General features: G+C 45.7%; 1 protein-coding gene across 3 annotated transcripts in view; it reads left to right on the top strand.

The window, feature by feature from the left end:
• The first annotated feature begins 69 nt into the window (after nt 1-69).
• Nucleotides 70-14,565, top strand: part of RPTOR (regulatory associated protein of MTOR complex 1) — a 147,903-nt gene continuing 133,407 nt past the window's right edge. For all 3 annotated transcript variants that reach the window (XM_040530186.1, XM_040530187.1, XM_040530185.1), the window contains exons 1-2: nt 70-339; nt 12,016-12,118. In XM_040530186.1, coding sequence (XP_040386120.1) covers nt 178-339; nt 12,016-12,118 — 265 coding nt within the window. In that variant the 5' untranslated portion in view covers nt 70-177. The remainder of the gene's footprint in view (nt 340-12,015; nt 12,119-14,565) is intronic.

Raw genomic sequence — 14,565 nt, 5'->3', positions numbered from 1 at the left:
GCCGACCCCCGCGTCCTGACGGGGCGGCTGCCCGCGGGGCGGAGGCGCGGAGCCGCCGGGCGTGAGGCGCCGCTCGCCCCGGGCGCGTCCTTGGCGCGGTGCGGGGCCGCCCGCCGCCCTTGCCCGTCCTCGGCCCCCGGGGCCGCCGGGCACTTGTTGGCCGCCGCCGCCGCCCCGATGGAGTCCGAGATGCTGCAGTCGCCTCTGCTGGGGCTGGGGGAGGAGGATGAGTCCGACCTGACGGACTGGAACCTGCCCCTGGCCTTTATGAAGAAGAGGCACTGCGAGAAGATCGAAGGCTCCAAGTCCTTGGCGCAGAGCTGGAGGATGAAGGACCGGGTGAGGCTGAGGGGCGGGAGGCGGTGGGGGGGAAGGAGTCGGTGCTCTGAGGGCTGCTGCGCTTCCATCCGCGGGCTGTGTTCAGAGGAAGGACCCGCGTGGGATCTGGTAGCCTAACGTGCCCGCAGCCTGCGTGCTCCTCATGTGCATGAGGGAAGCAGACGGGTCCCAAATGTGGGGTTTGAAGATCCTCGGGGGTCCCTTCCAACTCGGGGTATTGTATGGAAAATGCTAATTCCAAGTTCACCGTAATATACTCTTTGAATAGCTCCCTCGTTTAAGCTCTTTAAATGGAATTGGTACTTGGTGTTCTTCAGTGCAGACAATAAAATTAATGAGGTCTTAAGCAGCGCTCTGGATCAGCAGGTAACGATGCCAGCACAAGGCACAGGAAATGCCATTACAGGTGGCTGGTGGTGAAGGTGCACGGAAGCTTTGTGGTTTCGAAGTTCGCCACCAGCATGTTATGTGGAATATAAAATTAAGGTGTTCTTTGAGTGTGTGACTCAGTCTGAGAGGAAACTGAGATAATATGATTTCGGAGGCAGAAAATAATTATTGGATGAAGCACTTAGTGTGTGCTATAGCAAGACAATGTTTGTGTCCTGGCTTAGTTAGCCTAAGCTAAAATAAATATACAAGTAAACACCTAAGAAACATTGTGGATAATTGGCTCCATGCCTTCCAGTCTTGGAATTGGCTTTCAGTTGTTACCGGATTCCCGAGGTCTCAGAGTTATGTCCGTGTATCTGTGTGCATCATTTTTTTTGTGTGACCAAATTCCTGTTACGGTTATGATCCCGTTTGTAACGCTGTGACCTAAACTTGGGAACTGCTGGTGAAACTCCTTCCTCTAAGTTCTTTCCAAAGGCACCATGAGCAGGGATGGGGGGGCTGTGTGTTAATCTAAATGTTCCCGGGGGTGTTCACCCCAATGGTTATTGTGCTCAGAAGCGCTGGGGAAGGCTCGGGCAGAGCCAGAATTGTCTGAGTAGAGTCATGTAGTAAGGATCTGACTTGGCAGATCGTTAATGGACTGAATTGAGTTTTTTGGTTTAGGATCCAATTTAAATGAGCCGTAGAACGCAGTGTCTTGTGGTGTGCCGTCTTTGAAGGGTTTTGGCAAAAAAGTGATTTTCTCTACTAGACTGTGGAGGTGTGATGAGCTCGCTTGTCTATTTTAGTGATCCCTCCGCCTTCCCGTGAAGCTTCCTATTTGCTTACTTGATGATCTGCAAGCTGTCTTTTTCTAAATTGGGAGCGACTTTGCCTTGATGATCAATAGGTTACAGCATAAACGTGAGTACAGGGTAGTAGTAACCAGCTGCCTTCTCTCTATTGTAGCGCGTTTCACGTGCCTGTTATGGTAGAAGGGAATCATTTTAATGAAGAGAGCGGTGGCTACAGCAGTCGTCATGGCCCAGAGCTCAGCAAAATCAGGCCCTGAGTGAATTCATTCTCAAAGACACTGAGTTTTATTTTTGTAAATGAAGAAAATGGAATAAACTGAAGTCTTCACATTTGCTTCTTTCTGTTTTCACTGTTAGCTTGAAACAAGTAACTTTAGAGCAAGATGAGTCGTGCCGATCATGTTGTGCGTTTAGACAGCTTTATTAAGTGTTGTTTGGTCAAACGTGCCATTATGTATAATTACTTTTTGCTTAAGAACAAGATTTTTTTTTCCCCCTCCTGATTTCACTTAACTTGAGTTGTGCTCTCTTGCTTTATAAATAATTCCTCTCGTTTTGTTGTTTTAGCTGACTTCAGAAACTCTCCTCTTTCGTTTTCTCTTTCTCTAGAGCACTGTTCCTCACCGATCCAAATTTTGTGTTGCAGCCGTGCTTGTTCTGGTCAGCATTCAAGGCCTCTGACACCTTTCTGTAGCCGCTAATCAAATTAAAAACGTGTAGTTATTCCCCTTCAGTCGCCATCTGACTGCTGGTTTGTCGTGCTCCCCAACTGACTTCAGCTTCCTTTACTTGCCTGCTGCTACCTTACTCCAGAAGCCACGCCTGATTGCCCCAGGTGGGCGTTCTTCTCTTCCAGGTGCTATCGGAAGATTTTCTTGAGGGCTGGAGGGGGTGTAACTCTCACCTCTTGGTATGATTTGAGAGCGTGGAAAGCATTTACTTAGTTCAAATTCGATAAACTTGCTTGTCACAGCATAGGCTGAGCCTATATCTAAACTAAGAAATTCTTAAAGGTCTACCAACCAAAATCTATGTTTGCTAGAGATGCAGATAAGTCTGTGGCATTTTTTCCCTGTGAATCATGGAAAAAACACAGGCTGGGGCTGGTTTTGCCCTTGTACATCATCCTGAGCACTCCTTGCTAAGGAGTGACCCTAACTTCACTATAGCTGTAGGAAATGATTCCACTAAGGTTTGGGAATGGGATGACTTTTGGAATGACTTTTTTTTTTTCCATTGCTCTAAAAACCCCAGAGTTTATAGGAAATTGAAGATTCTTTAGAAAGCAGGAATCTAACAAGAGGGAAAAATCAAATAAGAAAAGTAATCAGCGGTAAATCTAGGTAAGTATCTGAACATTCGCTTGCCCCCTTTCATCTGGAGGGACTGCTCTGAAGACATTTAATCTTTCGTCTCCTGCTTCGCTGGACTGCATATGCCATCAAAGTGACTCTGCTTTGATCTATTATTTTTTTAAAGTATATTTTTAACACAGGAGGTTTGGAATTATGCTTTGTATATTGAATTAAATCTCCCAGTCGCAGTAGCAGTCAAGTCATGAAACTTGATTTAAATAAAAAGGTTTCAAAGATACCAGGTTTTACTGACAAGTTGCTACTAAATTCAGAATATTTAAATGAAGCTATGCCATACTTACATTGATTTCTAAAATAAGTGGAGAGCAAGAAAGGTAGTTATAATAGTTTTACTGTAGCATTTTTTTCTTGCTGCCTCGTAACTTGCTGGGTGAGAATTAAATCCTCTTCTTATGAGAAGAGGAATGCACAATTAGGTTTCTACGGAAATGTAGATTAAAACAGCGCCGCATACGAATGCGCTTAGTTCAGGGAAGCAGAGCTTACCTGCCTGCATGGTACAAGTTTCATACAGCAAAGGAAGTTAACAAAGGTGGTAACACTGGAAGCTTGCGCACGTTATTTCAGCTTCGGGCGGTTGTTTCGGACACCCCAACCACACCTGCGCTGGAAGCAGCTTGGCCGCTGGGGCTGCAGCGGCGCTGCCCGCTGGTCTCCCCCCTTTCATCCAGGGCCAGGTCAGCGGGTGGCTGTGAGCCGAGGGAACCTCATCGGGCGCGAGGTCACGTTTTGGTGGCAGCCTTTGCTTCAGTTCTGCTTATTGCAGCCGAAGTGTTTGTCTTCTGTTTGCTTACGCACGTTCACAGACTGTCAGCTGTGTTCGTGTTTAAGAAACTCATAGCCTGGGAATCAGTCTGGGGTCTCAACCAAACGATGTGTGCTTTCTGCTCTCCCCCCGGTGTGCGGAGGAGCTCCTGGTACGGCTGGCAGGGAGCACTTTGCTCCTTTGCTGTGGGGTGGCCCCGGGAGCCGGGGGTGTTGTGACTCCGTCCCCCTCCCAGGCTGCGGCTGGAATCCGTGCTAGCTCGATAGCTACTCAAAGGGGCAGCAGCTGCCCTGCGAGGTGTGCGAATTGAGTGCCAGTGCAGGGCACCTGCTGGTTTACAAATGTCTTTCGAAATAAAAACCAAAACAAAGCAACTCAGCTTCTCCCACCGCCGAACCCCCTGCTGTAAGTAACGAGCGCCGTCATCCAGGTTACGGGTTTGTATCTTCTCTTACCCAGAGCAGGATTCGTTGTGAATTAAGATCGTTGGGTATTGATTGAATCGAGTTGGGAAGCTCGCGCTCTATCTGTCTACAGACACTTTTAAGTCTAAGCAGAGAGGACTTGAACAGCTCTGAAGAGTTCTGCAGACTTCTTGCAAGACGATACGTAACTTTTTGTGATGGTTGAACATAGAGTGAATGTGTAATGGAGGGTACATTTGTCAAATCAAGCTTTAAAGTGCTTTTTTTTTCTTTTTTTAACAGACCGAAGCCAACATTTGAACTCTTATTTCAGTTTAAATTAATGCTGGTAGAGAGATGTCTATGTGGTGCAGGTAATCATTCACTCGTATCAGTTACACTTGTGTTCCTGGTAAGCTTAGACTAAAACCTGGAGATGTTCTGCTACATCCCAACTTCAAATTCAAATGTTTTTTCCTCTGTAATTTAAGATACAAAGTTTTTAGAGATGCTCACTGGCACAAGGCTTTATTAGCGAAGGTAACTTGTGGGGTGTGAATGACTACAGAATAAAAATATACTTCACTGTATGTTTCTTCAGTCGTCTGGATTTAATCAATCTACTCTTTCCCTAGAGTATTCCAAGACCAGGGACTCTGTAAGGAATTTTCTCCTGTCCCTTAGGAATTGGGAAGCAAGTCAGTTCTTGCTCTATGCATCGGCTTAAGTCCATCTTTAACAATGAGAATAGGCAGTGCATATTAAGCACCACAAGGCTCTGGTTTTGGTATTTCTACCTTTACCAGCTACGTGGAGAAGAAAATAATTTTTTCAAATCTAACAATTTAATGTCTTAGTACGCAGAAATGTCCAGGAGTCTTACTCCCTTAAACAGCTCCGTGAGAGTGCTTCATTGTAATTACGTTTGCGATATGAGTAATAAGTGACAGAGATGCACTGTAACGTGTTCGGAAGTTGCTGACAACGTTATCAGTAGCAGAGATAATTTTAGAGTCGGGAGAGACGACTTCATCATCGAGTGGAACGATGGAAAACAGCAATCTGTGTTCTCCATTCAGAAAAGTGCAAGGAGAGGATTCGTGCTGTTTGTAACGTGCTTAGTTTTGTTTTTTGCCAGGGAGACCAGGACAGTTGCGGAGACGTGTTGCTGCTTACTGAGCGTATGGTGCCTGGAGAGGAGTTAGGCGATTGCTGCTGCTAAAATCACTGTGTACGTGGGGGGGGCTGATCCCCGCCCGTCTGTAGAAATCTGAAAGGCCTGTGAATGGAAGGCAAGGGGGAAATACCCGCCTTGAGATCCGTCTGTAAGTGCTGGGCTATCATTGCAAATGGCACGCTTTAATTACAAATATTTAGCACGCTGCAAGGCTTTTCCTCCAACTTTCCGAGCGTGGCAGTGTTACCAAGGATGGGCAGACCCCTCGTGCCGCGGGAGGTGACCGGGTGGCAGTGGGCTGCTTCGCACGAGGCTCTCGTGGAGAAAGCTGTGGAACATCTGTTCTGCTGACAACTCCCGCTTCTGTGCTGCGGCTCTGTGCACGCTGCGGTAGTTCAGAGGCGGAGGGTTACGTGAACCTTTTGGAAACGCTTTGTTAAGGCTTTTCTGGTTCTTACGCTTCTCTCTGCCTTTGTGCAGGTGGAGAAATCCAAGGACAGCAGCCTTCCTTGGAGAGTCACTTTGTTTTTCTCCGTGGGTCTCTCTTTTCTGGAGAGTTTTGGGGGTGTTCTCGTTTCTTCTCTGCTACCTTGTTGTAATTGGCTTGCTGCTGAGCTGATCTTCTACTCGTGAATGTTTGCGAAGGTGACTGTTAGCACAGTAAGGCCGTTGATAACCGAGGGAGATTATTGATCGTTCCTTGTGTCTCAGTTTTGAGACAGACTTGTCTAGAGAGGAGAACGAGGGGTTCTTTAGCCAAAACATGTTCAGTACCGTTATCCTGATCATCTTAGGTAGCTGGGCTCTTCAGAAAGCCGCTGTGTGCTATCAGTCCTCAGGTTTTCTGCCGTATTTTGATGCTTTGCTACCACGGTGAATCAGCCAACTTCATAGCTTTTAATCGTAAGAGCAGTTCTGCCACGCGCGGTCACCTCCAGTCCCTCGGGGCACCTCGGGGAGCTGGGGGCGCTGGGCCGTGGCGCCGACTGATGGCGTTCCCCTGCCAGGTGCTGTTCTCAGAGCAGGTGAAGAGGCCGTGTGTGTACATCCTGGGTGTCGGCTGACAGGGACAATTAATCTCTGGGCGTAATAAGTGCGTATAAAGTAAGCAGTGAAGCCGGCAGCGGAGGCCTGCTTTGTGGAGCTGTGCTGGCAGCACTGGCTGCTCTTCAGCTCCGAGCAGCAGGTGCAGTCGCTGGCTAAACCAACGTGCTGGGCAGCGCAAAGCTCGGAAGAGATTTTGTAGTATTGGCGTGGGAGACAGGGGCTAGAAAAGGAAAACAAACACGGAGGAGGAGTTGAACTAGGAATCTAGTACGTGCTGTCACAGCAAGCACCGACCTTTTGGACTACAGATGGTGGAGGCTGCCTGCAGAGGTATTGCATTATTAACGTTACCTTGAAGTTTTTCTTTGCCTTCTGCTACTTTTGTCACCGTGGAGAAGCACGCTGATGTTTTTTCATAACAGCGTATTTCTCGTAAACTTTATATAAAAGCTTCCTTGCAGTGGAAAGCTCTTGGTGAAGATGTCACCATGTAAACGTTGCAAATGAGCCGGAGGGGTTGCAGTAGGACGGGTGCCCCTCTTGTGTCTTGGTAGCTGGCCTGCTGAAGGGAAGGCCCATTAAAAAAAGAGAAGGGTAGGGACCGATTCCCGGTCCTCGCTGAGTGGCACCGAGTCACAGCCTGGTGGGCCAGGTGCCCGCGCGGCAGGCAGCGCATCCAGCGGGGCTCTGCGCTCCTGCGCCCGCTCGCCGTGCGTGAGCGGGACGTGTCCCCTCCGAGCCCCTGCCCTCAGCATCCCTCGCGGTCACGCACTTGTGTGCGGCTGGGTGAGGAGGGTCAAGGCTTCGTCTGCCTCTCCCAAACAGTTAATATTTCGGAGCTACCCGTGAACCACCTCGCTGGCCTTGCCTTTTGGTTGAGAGGTTTATACCGAATGAGTATAAACATACACAAAAAAAAAAAAGCCCAAGGAAGGTTTTTAAGAAGGGAATGAATTTACTGCACAAGCAGGCAGAACAGAGTCTGCTGGCCGCTGGGGATTCCAAAATCAGGTGTGCACGAGGGTTCCCTACTCTGGAAATCAGTCCTGGTGTTTGTGTTTGATGTTGGTATGTTCACCCTCGGTTTGTAAAATAACCTAGCAGCATAAATTTTACATTTAATGCTGATTTATGTCTTTATTAACTCACTGATTTTAAAAAAAAAAAAAGGCATAAAACCACGTGAGATTGCAACTAAGTGTTCATCAATGTAATATTCAAACAGATTTTTTTTGTTGATTTGAAACTTGCAGTGTAGAAATGAAACATAAGTTCAGAAATGTCCATTCTGAAATGCTAGGCAAGGATCTCACTCCAGAGTGCAAAGTTTATTGTAAATTGACTGACCTCTTCTTAGTATTACTGAACTAGAAGATAAAACAGTTAGATGCCTCGTTTCTTAGTTGTTAGCCCTGTTTTTACTTAATCTGTAACAAATCTTTAGCAACAGATGGTTCAGTCTGGACTGGGATTCCTTTCAGGTGCGCTACAGCAGAGTAGGTTGGGCTCTCCGCGATGATAAAACGTAAGGTTTTTGACCAAAACCATTCTTACGAGGATCATGTAAAAATTACACTCATTTGGGTTTTAGAAAACTACACATCATGTTGGTCTCTCACCTGCAAATCTGTTTTCTCAAAATGAATTAAAAATTTAAAAACCAAACCAAACAAGCAAGAAATCTCTGATCTTTAGTGTAATATAGGCATTTCTATGTCAAACATTACCCCCCTTTCTGTGGGATCTGAGATTTGAATTCAATGCCCATACTTCCCAGGAAGAACTTTTTTGCCGAGTAGATTTTGCCATTTATGTATTGCAGGTTCTGCCCCAGAATTGCTGAATAACTTTAATCAAATGCAGTACAAAGTTGTAAATGGTATCCATTTTTTAAAGTCTTTTTTTATCTTGAGCCTTTGCTGAGAAAGTATGTGTGATATTGTTTTCCCTAGAAGCGTGCCAAACATTCTTATGCTTCATTTTAAACAATTCTTTCGAAATTTCACTGATTTTTTTTTTTTCCCTGGTGAATTTATTCTGAAATGTAGAAAAGAAAATTTCCACTGTCATTGTAATGACAGATGGAAGGTCCTAGTACTTCTCGTATCAGGAAGCTTTAAATATGCTACGAAGTTTCTGGTGGTATGTTCCAAAACTGTTAGGAAATGTGAAAAGCATTTTCAGTTTCTTGGGCTCAGTCTCTCTTTTGATTTGTAATGGTTCAGTGTCATGGATGGTGAACGGGAGCTAGGGGGGAGTGTAAGAGGGCTGTAACTCCTGCGAAGATGTGCTCTTTATTAGTAGGACGAGTAGTCGCGAAGCATAATTCTTTATGCCTTTGTGGGGAGGTAGGCTGAGGGGAAATAACCCCATCTGTCTTTGGGATCGGTTAGGCTGTTACTTCCCGTTACTGGTTAGCTGTCTGTTCCCAAGGAGAAATGCTTATTTAAAACCCCGAACTTGGGAATAGAAAATAAATACGGGCCTGTTCAGCAGAAGTCACGGGTCAGATGTTACTGGTAAAATACTGAAAAATAAGTATGAGGCCATAAAAGAGAAACAGTTGGCTGGCAGGCCACGTTCTCTCGAAAGAATGATTTGTCTGCTTCCCCCCTGACAAGTTGCTGTGTCCTGCGGCGCTCGGTGGCTCCTCCGGGCTTTCAGCGCCTGCCGGCCGCCCGTGAGTCCTGGGAGCCGCGTTGGCGCTCAGGAGCACCCCTCAGCACCGTGTGCTTCCTGAGCCTGGCTGGGTTCGTAATGGCTGGAAGTGCACAGAAGAGGTGTCCTCGTGTGCGGGTTAACGCTCCGTCAGTGCACGTCGCTCTGTAATGCTCGGGTGTTTTGTGCTTCTGGTGGGTTTTTGTTCTGCCCCCCCCCGGTCGCGCTGCTGAGCGCTACCGCTCTGTACAAGCGAGTGGAGCTGGACCACAACGCCTCTGTGCTGCGTGAAGCAGCCAAGGGCTGCCTGCTTCAGATCTCTTGTTCGACGTGAGTCGTTTCGTACGTTTGCCTCGTGCGCAGGCGGGTCAAGCCAAGAGCCTCGATGGAAACCGCGTGCCCCTCGCTGGCGGGGCCTCCGGCGAAAGGCAGGGCAGAAGAAGATGGCACTAAGTCATTCGGAAAGGCATCGCTTTCTAAACTAATATTTCCTTATCTTCTGATATCTTCTCAGAAGGAATGGGAAGGTTTCCGATTGCACGTTGTGACAAGCGTCCGCGTGCCGAAGCAGCACGATGCTCCCCCGCTGCAGCGCCGGGCGCCGCAGGGCAGGCGGGCAGAGAGGGAGCCGGGCGCCGAGCCGAAACCAGGCTCCGACGTGCCAGGTGCCGGGCAGCTGCTGTCCCGGGGGAGCTGCTTAAAAACCCGCCCCTAGGTTAAAACTGGAGCCTTGGGCTGCTCTGTGAGAGTCGCTGCATGGTTTGGGGCAGGTCGGTCCCTGACTTGGATGGGGAGGTAACTTTTTTTTTTTAGCTGAGTGCGCTTCTCCTTGAGGTCACCTGTGCCTGTTACATTTGTGAATGTATCCTTGGCTTTTTTGTTGCAGCTCTTGTAGCAGAGTTTTTATTGGGCTCCTTATTGTCCTGAACCACCAGGCAGACCTCTGTGCTGGGTTCAGCGCAGCAGCTGCCCTCTATCCCGATGAAACTACTTTCTAAACAAAGCCAAGAGCGAGGGGGACGGAGGGCACGGCGCATGTGAGCAACGTGAAAGGGATCGACACCGAGTTGCTGGCACAGCTCCTTTTTCAGTAAAGCTTTGGAGTTGATAAACTAAGTGGAGGAAAGAGAGAGGGGAAGAGGTGAAGGTGGAAGGTAAGAGAAGCAGATAGAGAGGAGGAGGATGGATAGGATGGATAGAAGGAGATAGGAGAGGAGAGGACGTCGTGGGGGAGAGGACTGAGTCGGCTTGGCTGTCAGTGCAGATGTCCGTTCTCCACCTGGAGACCCCGGGCTTGGTTGCAGACCTCTGGGTCTCGGTGGTTCTGCGGGGCTACCCGACCGCTGCTAACGCTGGGGGACCGAGCAGCACCTTGCAGCTGGACCCCATGTTGCCTGGAACCGGACTTGTAGGTATCGTTCCTGGTTTCCATCAAGTACCCATCGTGCGTGTGTACTTTGTGCCGAATTTCAGCCGTGGACTTTTTCGCCTGATCCTTGTGTGCTCCTTTGGGAGCCCTTCTGTGACACCCCGAGGCGATCTCCGCTGAGACTTTTGTGTTCGTCTGTGTTCTGGGAAGTGCTGCTTAGCCCTTGTTAGAGCAGCGTGGGGACGAGCAGCTCGCCTGTGATTGCAGGGCTGTGTTATCAGGAGCGCGGTTTGGGATGAAGCCATTAGCTAGCTCTCTTGCTAATTTTCTACTCCAGAATCCCCATCAGGCTGCAGAACTTCTGTGCTGATGTGGAGCCTTTTCCCTTTCTCAGTGTGAATAGTGCCTCTCTGCTCCAGTTTCTGCTTTCTTTATAAATTATACATTCGTGTGGCTCTAGCTCTTGGATTTTTTTCCTGCTGTTCTGAATTGTAACGAGCACCCTGGGGAAGCGAGATGCGGGGGGCTTTGCTTCAGACAAGCGAGAGCTGAACACTCGATGGAAGTACAGTGAGCCATGCCACTTCTTTTGTTTTCCTTCTTGGTATCAGGATCTAGGCTTATCGGTGTATTGGTATTGGGCTGAAGGAGTTTAGAGAAGAGAGTGAAGCAGCCAAATAATGTAAATTATATTTGATCGTGCTGGGTTTGCTTACATCCTTGCAGGGAGGTTGATTTAAAGGATGATGAAGTGGCAGTTAGTGCAATTCTGGGGGCCACGTAATAAACGTAGTTAGAGGTGGATTAATGTTGTCAGAAATACTAGTTAGAGCTTTCAGCTTTGGTAGCCACTCCGGGGTTTGCCAATATTTAAGGTGAATTGAAGGGGAAACTTTTGATTAGGAGCTTCAAGATAACATGTTTTCCATACGACTGTGGACCATTTGCATGCGGTATACGTACCTGGAGTTCTAAACACCACTTTCTTTGTCTGCCAAAACATCTCCCGCTGCAGAATTTTAGAAAAATGAGTAAAAGGTGGAAAAATACAGGATGGCTTCTGAATGTGGCAGTATGAAAAAAAAATTAAAAAGAAGCGAAACCCAAATCCTTTAGTCTCTTCTTCAGATAATTATAAGCACCTTAGTAGGGTTCTGGTCTCTAGTGATCTGTGTCATTTCAGAGGTCTGCAAGATGTATCCAGGTTAGCTAAATGTGAAGGAAACAAAAAATAAGGACTAAACATTTGGTTATGGTTTAGTTAGTCACTTGGATGTTTTTCCTTTTATTGCTTTTGGTTTCAATATTAGAAAGGACATACTATATCCTAATATTGATCAGGGACCCTGAATAGCATATTCCCATATTTTAATAATACATTTCAGTTGGACAGTGACTAATTTAAGATGCATAGAAGTCCAATGATATCCATTTCCATGCTGTATAAAAGAAGAATGAGCTGTGGAAATAATAATAAAAATAGTAATGTAAAATCTCTAAGTACTGTTCTATTAAAAACAATGAAAAATGTAATCAGTCATGCCTTGCTTAAAATAGTTCGTGTTAAAGAGCAGATAACGAAGCTTAGTTGAAACCCTTCAAAAGTTATAGTAGTGGTAAGACTTCAACACAAATAAAAATTATTTAGCTTCTTCACTAAGTAAGCATTTTATTGTGTTTTCTTTCCAGATGAAGACTGTTAGTGTTGCCTTAGTTTTGTGCCTAAATGTCGGTGTGGACCCTCCTGACGTGGTGAAAACAACTCCCTGTGCCCGTCTGGAGTGTTGGATAGGTAAGTCTTGAATCTTCCAAGCTCCAGATAACTGCATTAGTCTTACAAATACTGAGGTATAGCATATATGGTAATTGCAAAGTTGTCGGTTTCCTGGACTTGAAACTAGGGTGAACAAAAGGAAATCTGGTTTATGATTTTTCCGTGTCTATACGAGTTAATTAAGTGTCCAGCAGTATCAGCTGCCGTAGGTCATCTTTCCTGCTTTATTCTAAAATGAGATAGTATGGAGGAAAAAAGGCTGCTAATTAGCTACTTACTTTTTTTATATTTTTAATTCCTGTAGATTTATAAGTATCTAAGGAAATCTCTGAGCAGTTACATCCTTAGAGTGCTCTGCAAAGGTTTAAAATAACCCTGCATCATACAGTTGGGAAATAGGTCTTTAACGTGCATGCACTTTGCAGCGGTTCGAGGTGATTGCTCTGAGGCTATTTGACTTGGGTACTTAAATTCAGAAAACCTGGAATTATTCCCAAGAATGTCTTGCTAGTAGTGCTAACACATGGGCTTGATACTTTGATGCAGCATTGGATTAAATTTCTATTTTTTTCATTAGGTAGTGAAAAGTTTCCTTGGTTTTGGAGATTTTCAAGACGAGATAAATCTGAAATAATATTAAGAGGAATTACCTTGTGTAAGAAAACTAAGAGATTTGGGTTTTATCTAGGAATTGAAAATGTTCAGTCTTCAGCGAGTAAGACGCAAAGCCCTGTAATCCTAAATACTGAGCCTTATAGTGGGCTACAGTAGCAAATTAATCATTGTATAAACTGAACTTCTTAAAAAAACAACTTTCAGAACATTTCGTTTCTAACCTGCTTTATGAATCGGCAGCGTCTCATTTTGTTTTTTAAACCAAAAAAATGCTGATGACTTTAAAGCAATTAAAAAGCCATGAGCATGCACTAACAAATACGTCTTTTCAGTGGAGAGAACAGCTCTCATTTCTCACTGATACATGGGTAGAGAGCAAAGAGAATGAGGAGTATTGCAGAGTCATTAAAGTTATTAGTGATTATCATCAACAAAGAGAATTTTGAATGCAGTTTTTAAATTAAATTTTTAGTGTATATACACAAGCGCTCATTTCCATTTCTACTGTTTTCAGAAATGTAAAGTTGTGTAATCTGCAAAAACACCCACTGGTTTTTCTTCTGTACAAGAGTCTTAAGAGAAGCTGATGGTGTGTGTTGTGGGAGCGTAATGTCTCTGCCAGATGCAGAAGAAGTGGAAAGCATTTTGCTGTTATTTAAGGCTGAGCTGAGCTCACCAAGCTCTGCTAACAAACCGCCGTCGCTCTCTCTGTCAAAAGCCAGCCGCCGTTCTCACCGTGCCTCCCAGATGTGCCCTTTTAACATCCTAAGCACTTTGTTTTCTCCGGGATTAGGCCCAGGCCGATGTGGGTGCAGCACTGACAGGCCGAAGGCAGGGCCTGGGGCCGTGCTCGTACCGAAGGCAGCGTGGCCTCTGCCTTCAGGCCTTCGCCAGCCTCGTGTACGCGCTGGGGAAGGAGCTGGAAGCTCACACAATGACTGGTGGCATGAGCTATGCTTAGGACGATCTTTAGTTTCCATTGTTTGCCTCTTGGAGTGGCACCAGTGTAGTTTGTTAAAGCAGGAAGGGCATTGTTTCGTGCTCAGTACTCCGAAGGCACTCCAAAGTCCACTAACTGTATTCCTCTGCTGTCAGAGTGGATCTGAAATATTTTACATTTCTTTTTTAACATTCAGCTTGGTCCTTTTGAAGGACTCAAATACATCAGACTTATTTATTTATTGTGCTGCATTTTTGTTATTTGAGCGGTAGCTCATGGCATATGAACTAACGAAAGGTCTTAGGAGGCAGTATGAACCCTTTTAGTAGTATCAGTGCGAATGCTGCTGTCCTGCAGCTCGAGGGTCTCGGGAAACTTGCCTTAAATAGCAAGGGGACTGCTGCAGTTTGGAGTGACAAAGATTACTGCAGTATGTAGAAACATTTCTGAAACGTATGTCAATGAGTGCTGAAACTGCAGGCTCTGCAGAGAGGACTGGAGAACTCATTTTCTTCTGGTGATGCTCCTGGCTAGACTTGTGGAGCAACAGCTGAAGCTAAGCTGAAGGAAATGGATAGGCTTCTCGAAGTCTGAGCAGACAATTCACTACTGCTGGTTATTTGTTTTCAGTCTGTCTGGAAAAATGTGAAAGATATATTACCTTAAATCATTCTACAAAAGAATACTATAACTTCAACAAGATCCTAGTTTTTATGTATTTGAGAAAAATAACTCATAAAATCCTGCTTTCATCATGCTTTATTAGGTTTTGTTTCTAACAGTATAAGGTAGAATATTCATAAAGTTGATTTTAAAAACTTCATTGAATCTGTTAATTGCTTTAAAAAATAATTTGTATTAAATTGCAAAATATTAGCTCCTAGACTTTTTTGAAACTTAAGTGTCAATT

Source organism: Cygnus olor, chromosome 18, assembly GCF_009769625.2.
Source record: "Cygnus olor isolate bCygOlo1 chromosome 18, bCygOlo1.pri.v2, whole genome shotgun sequence".
NCBI classification, from domain to species: domain Eukaryota; kingdom Metazoa; phylum Chordata; class Aves; order Anseriformes; family Anatidae; genus Cygnus; species Cygnus olor.
The sequence above is the reverse complement of the archived record's forward strand: the minus strand, read 5'-3'. Positions and strand labels throughout refer to the sequence as shown.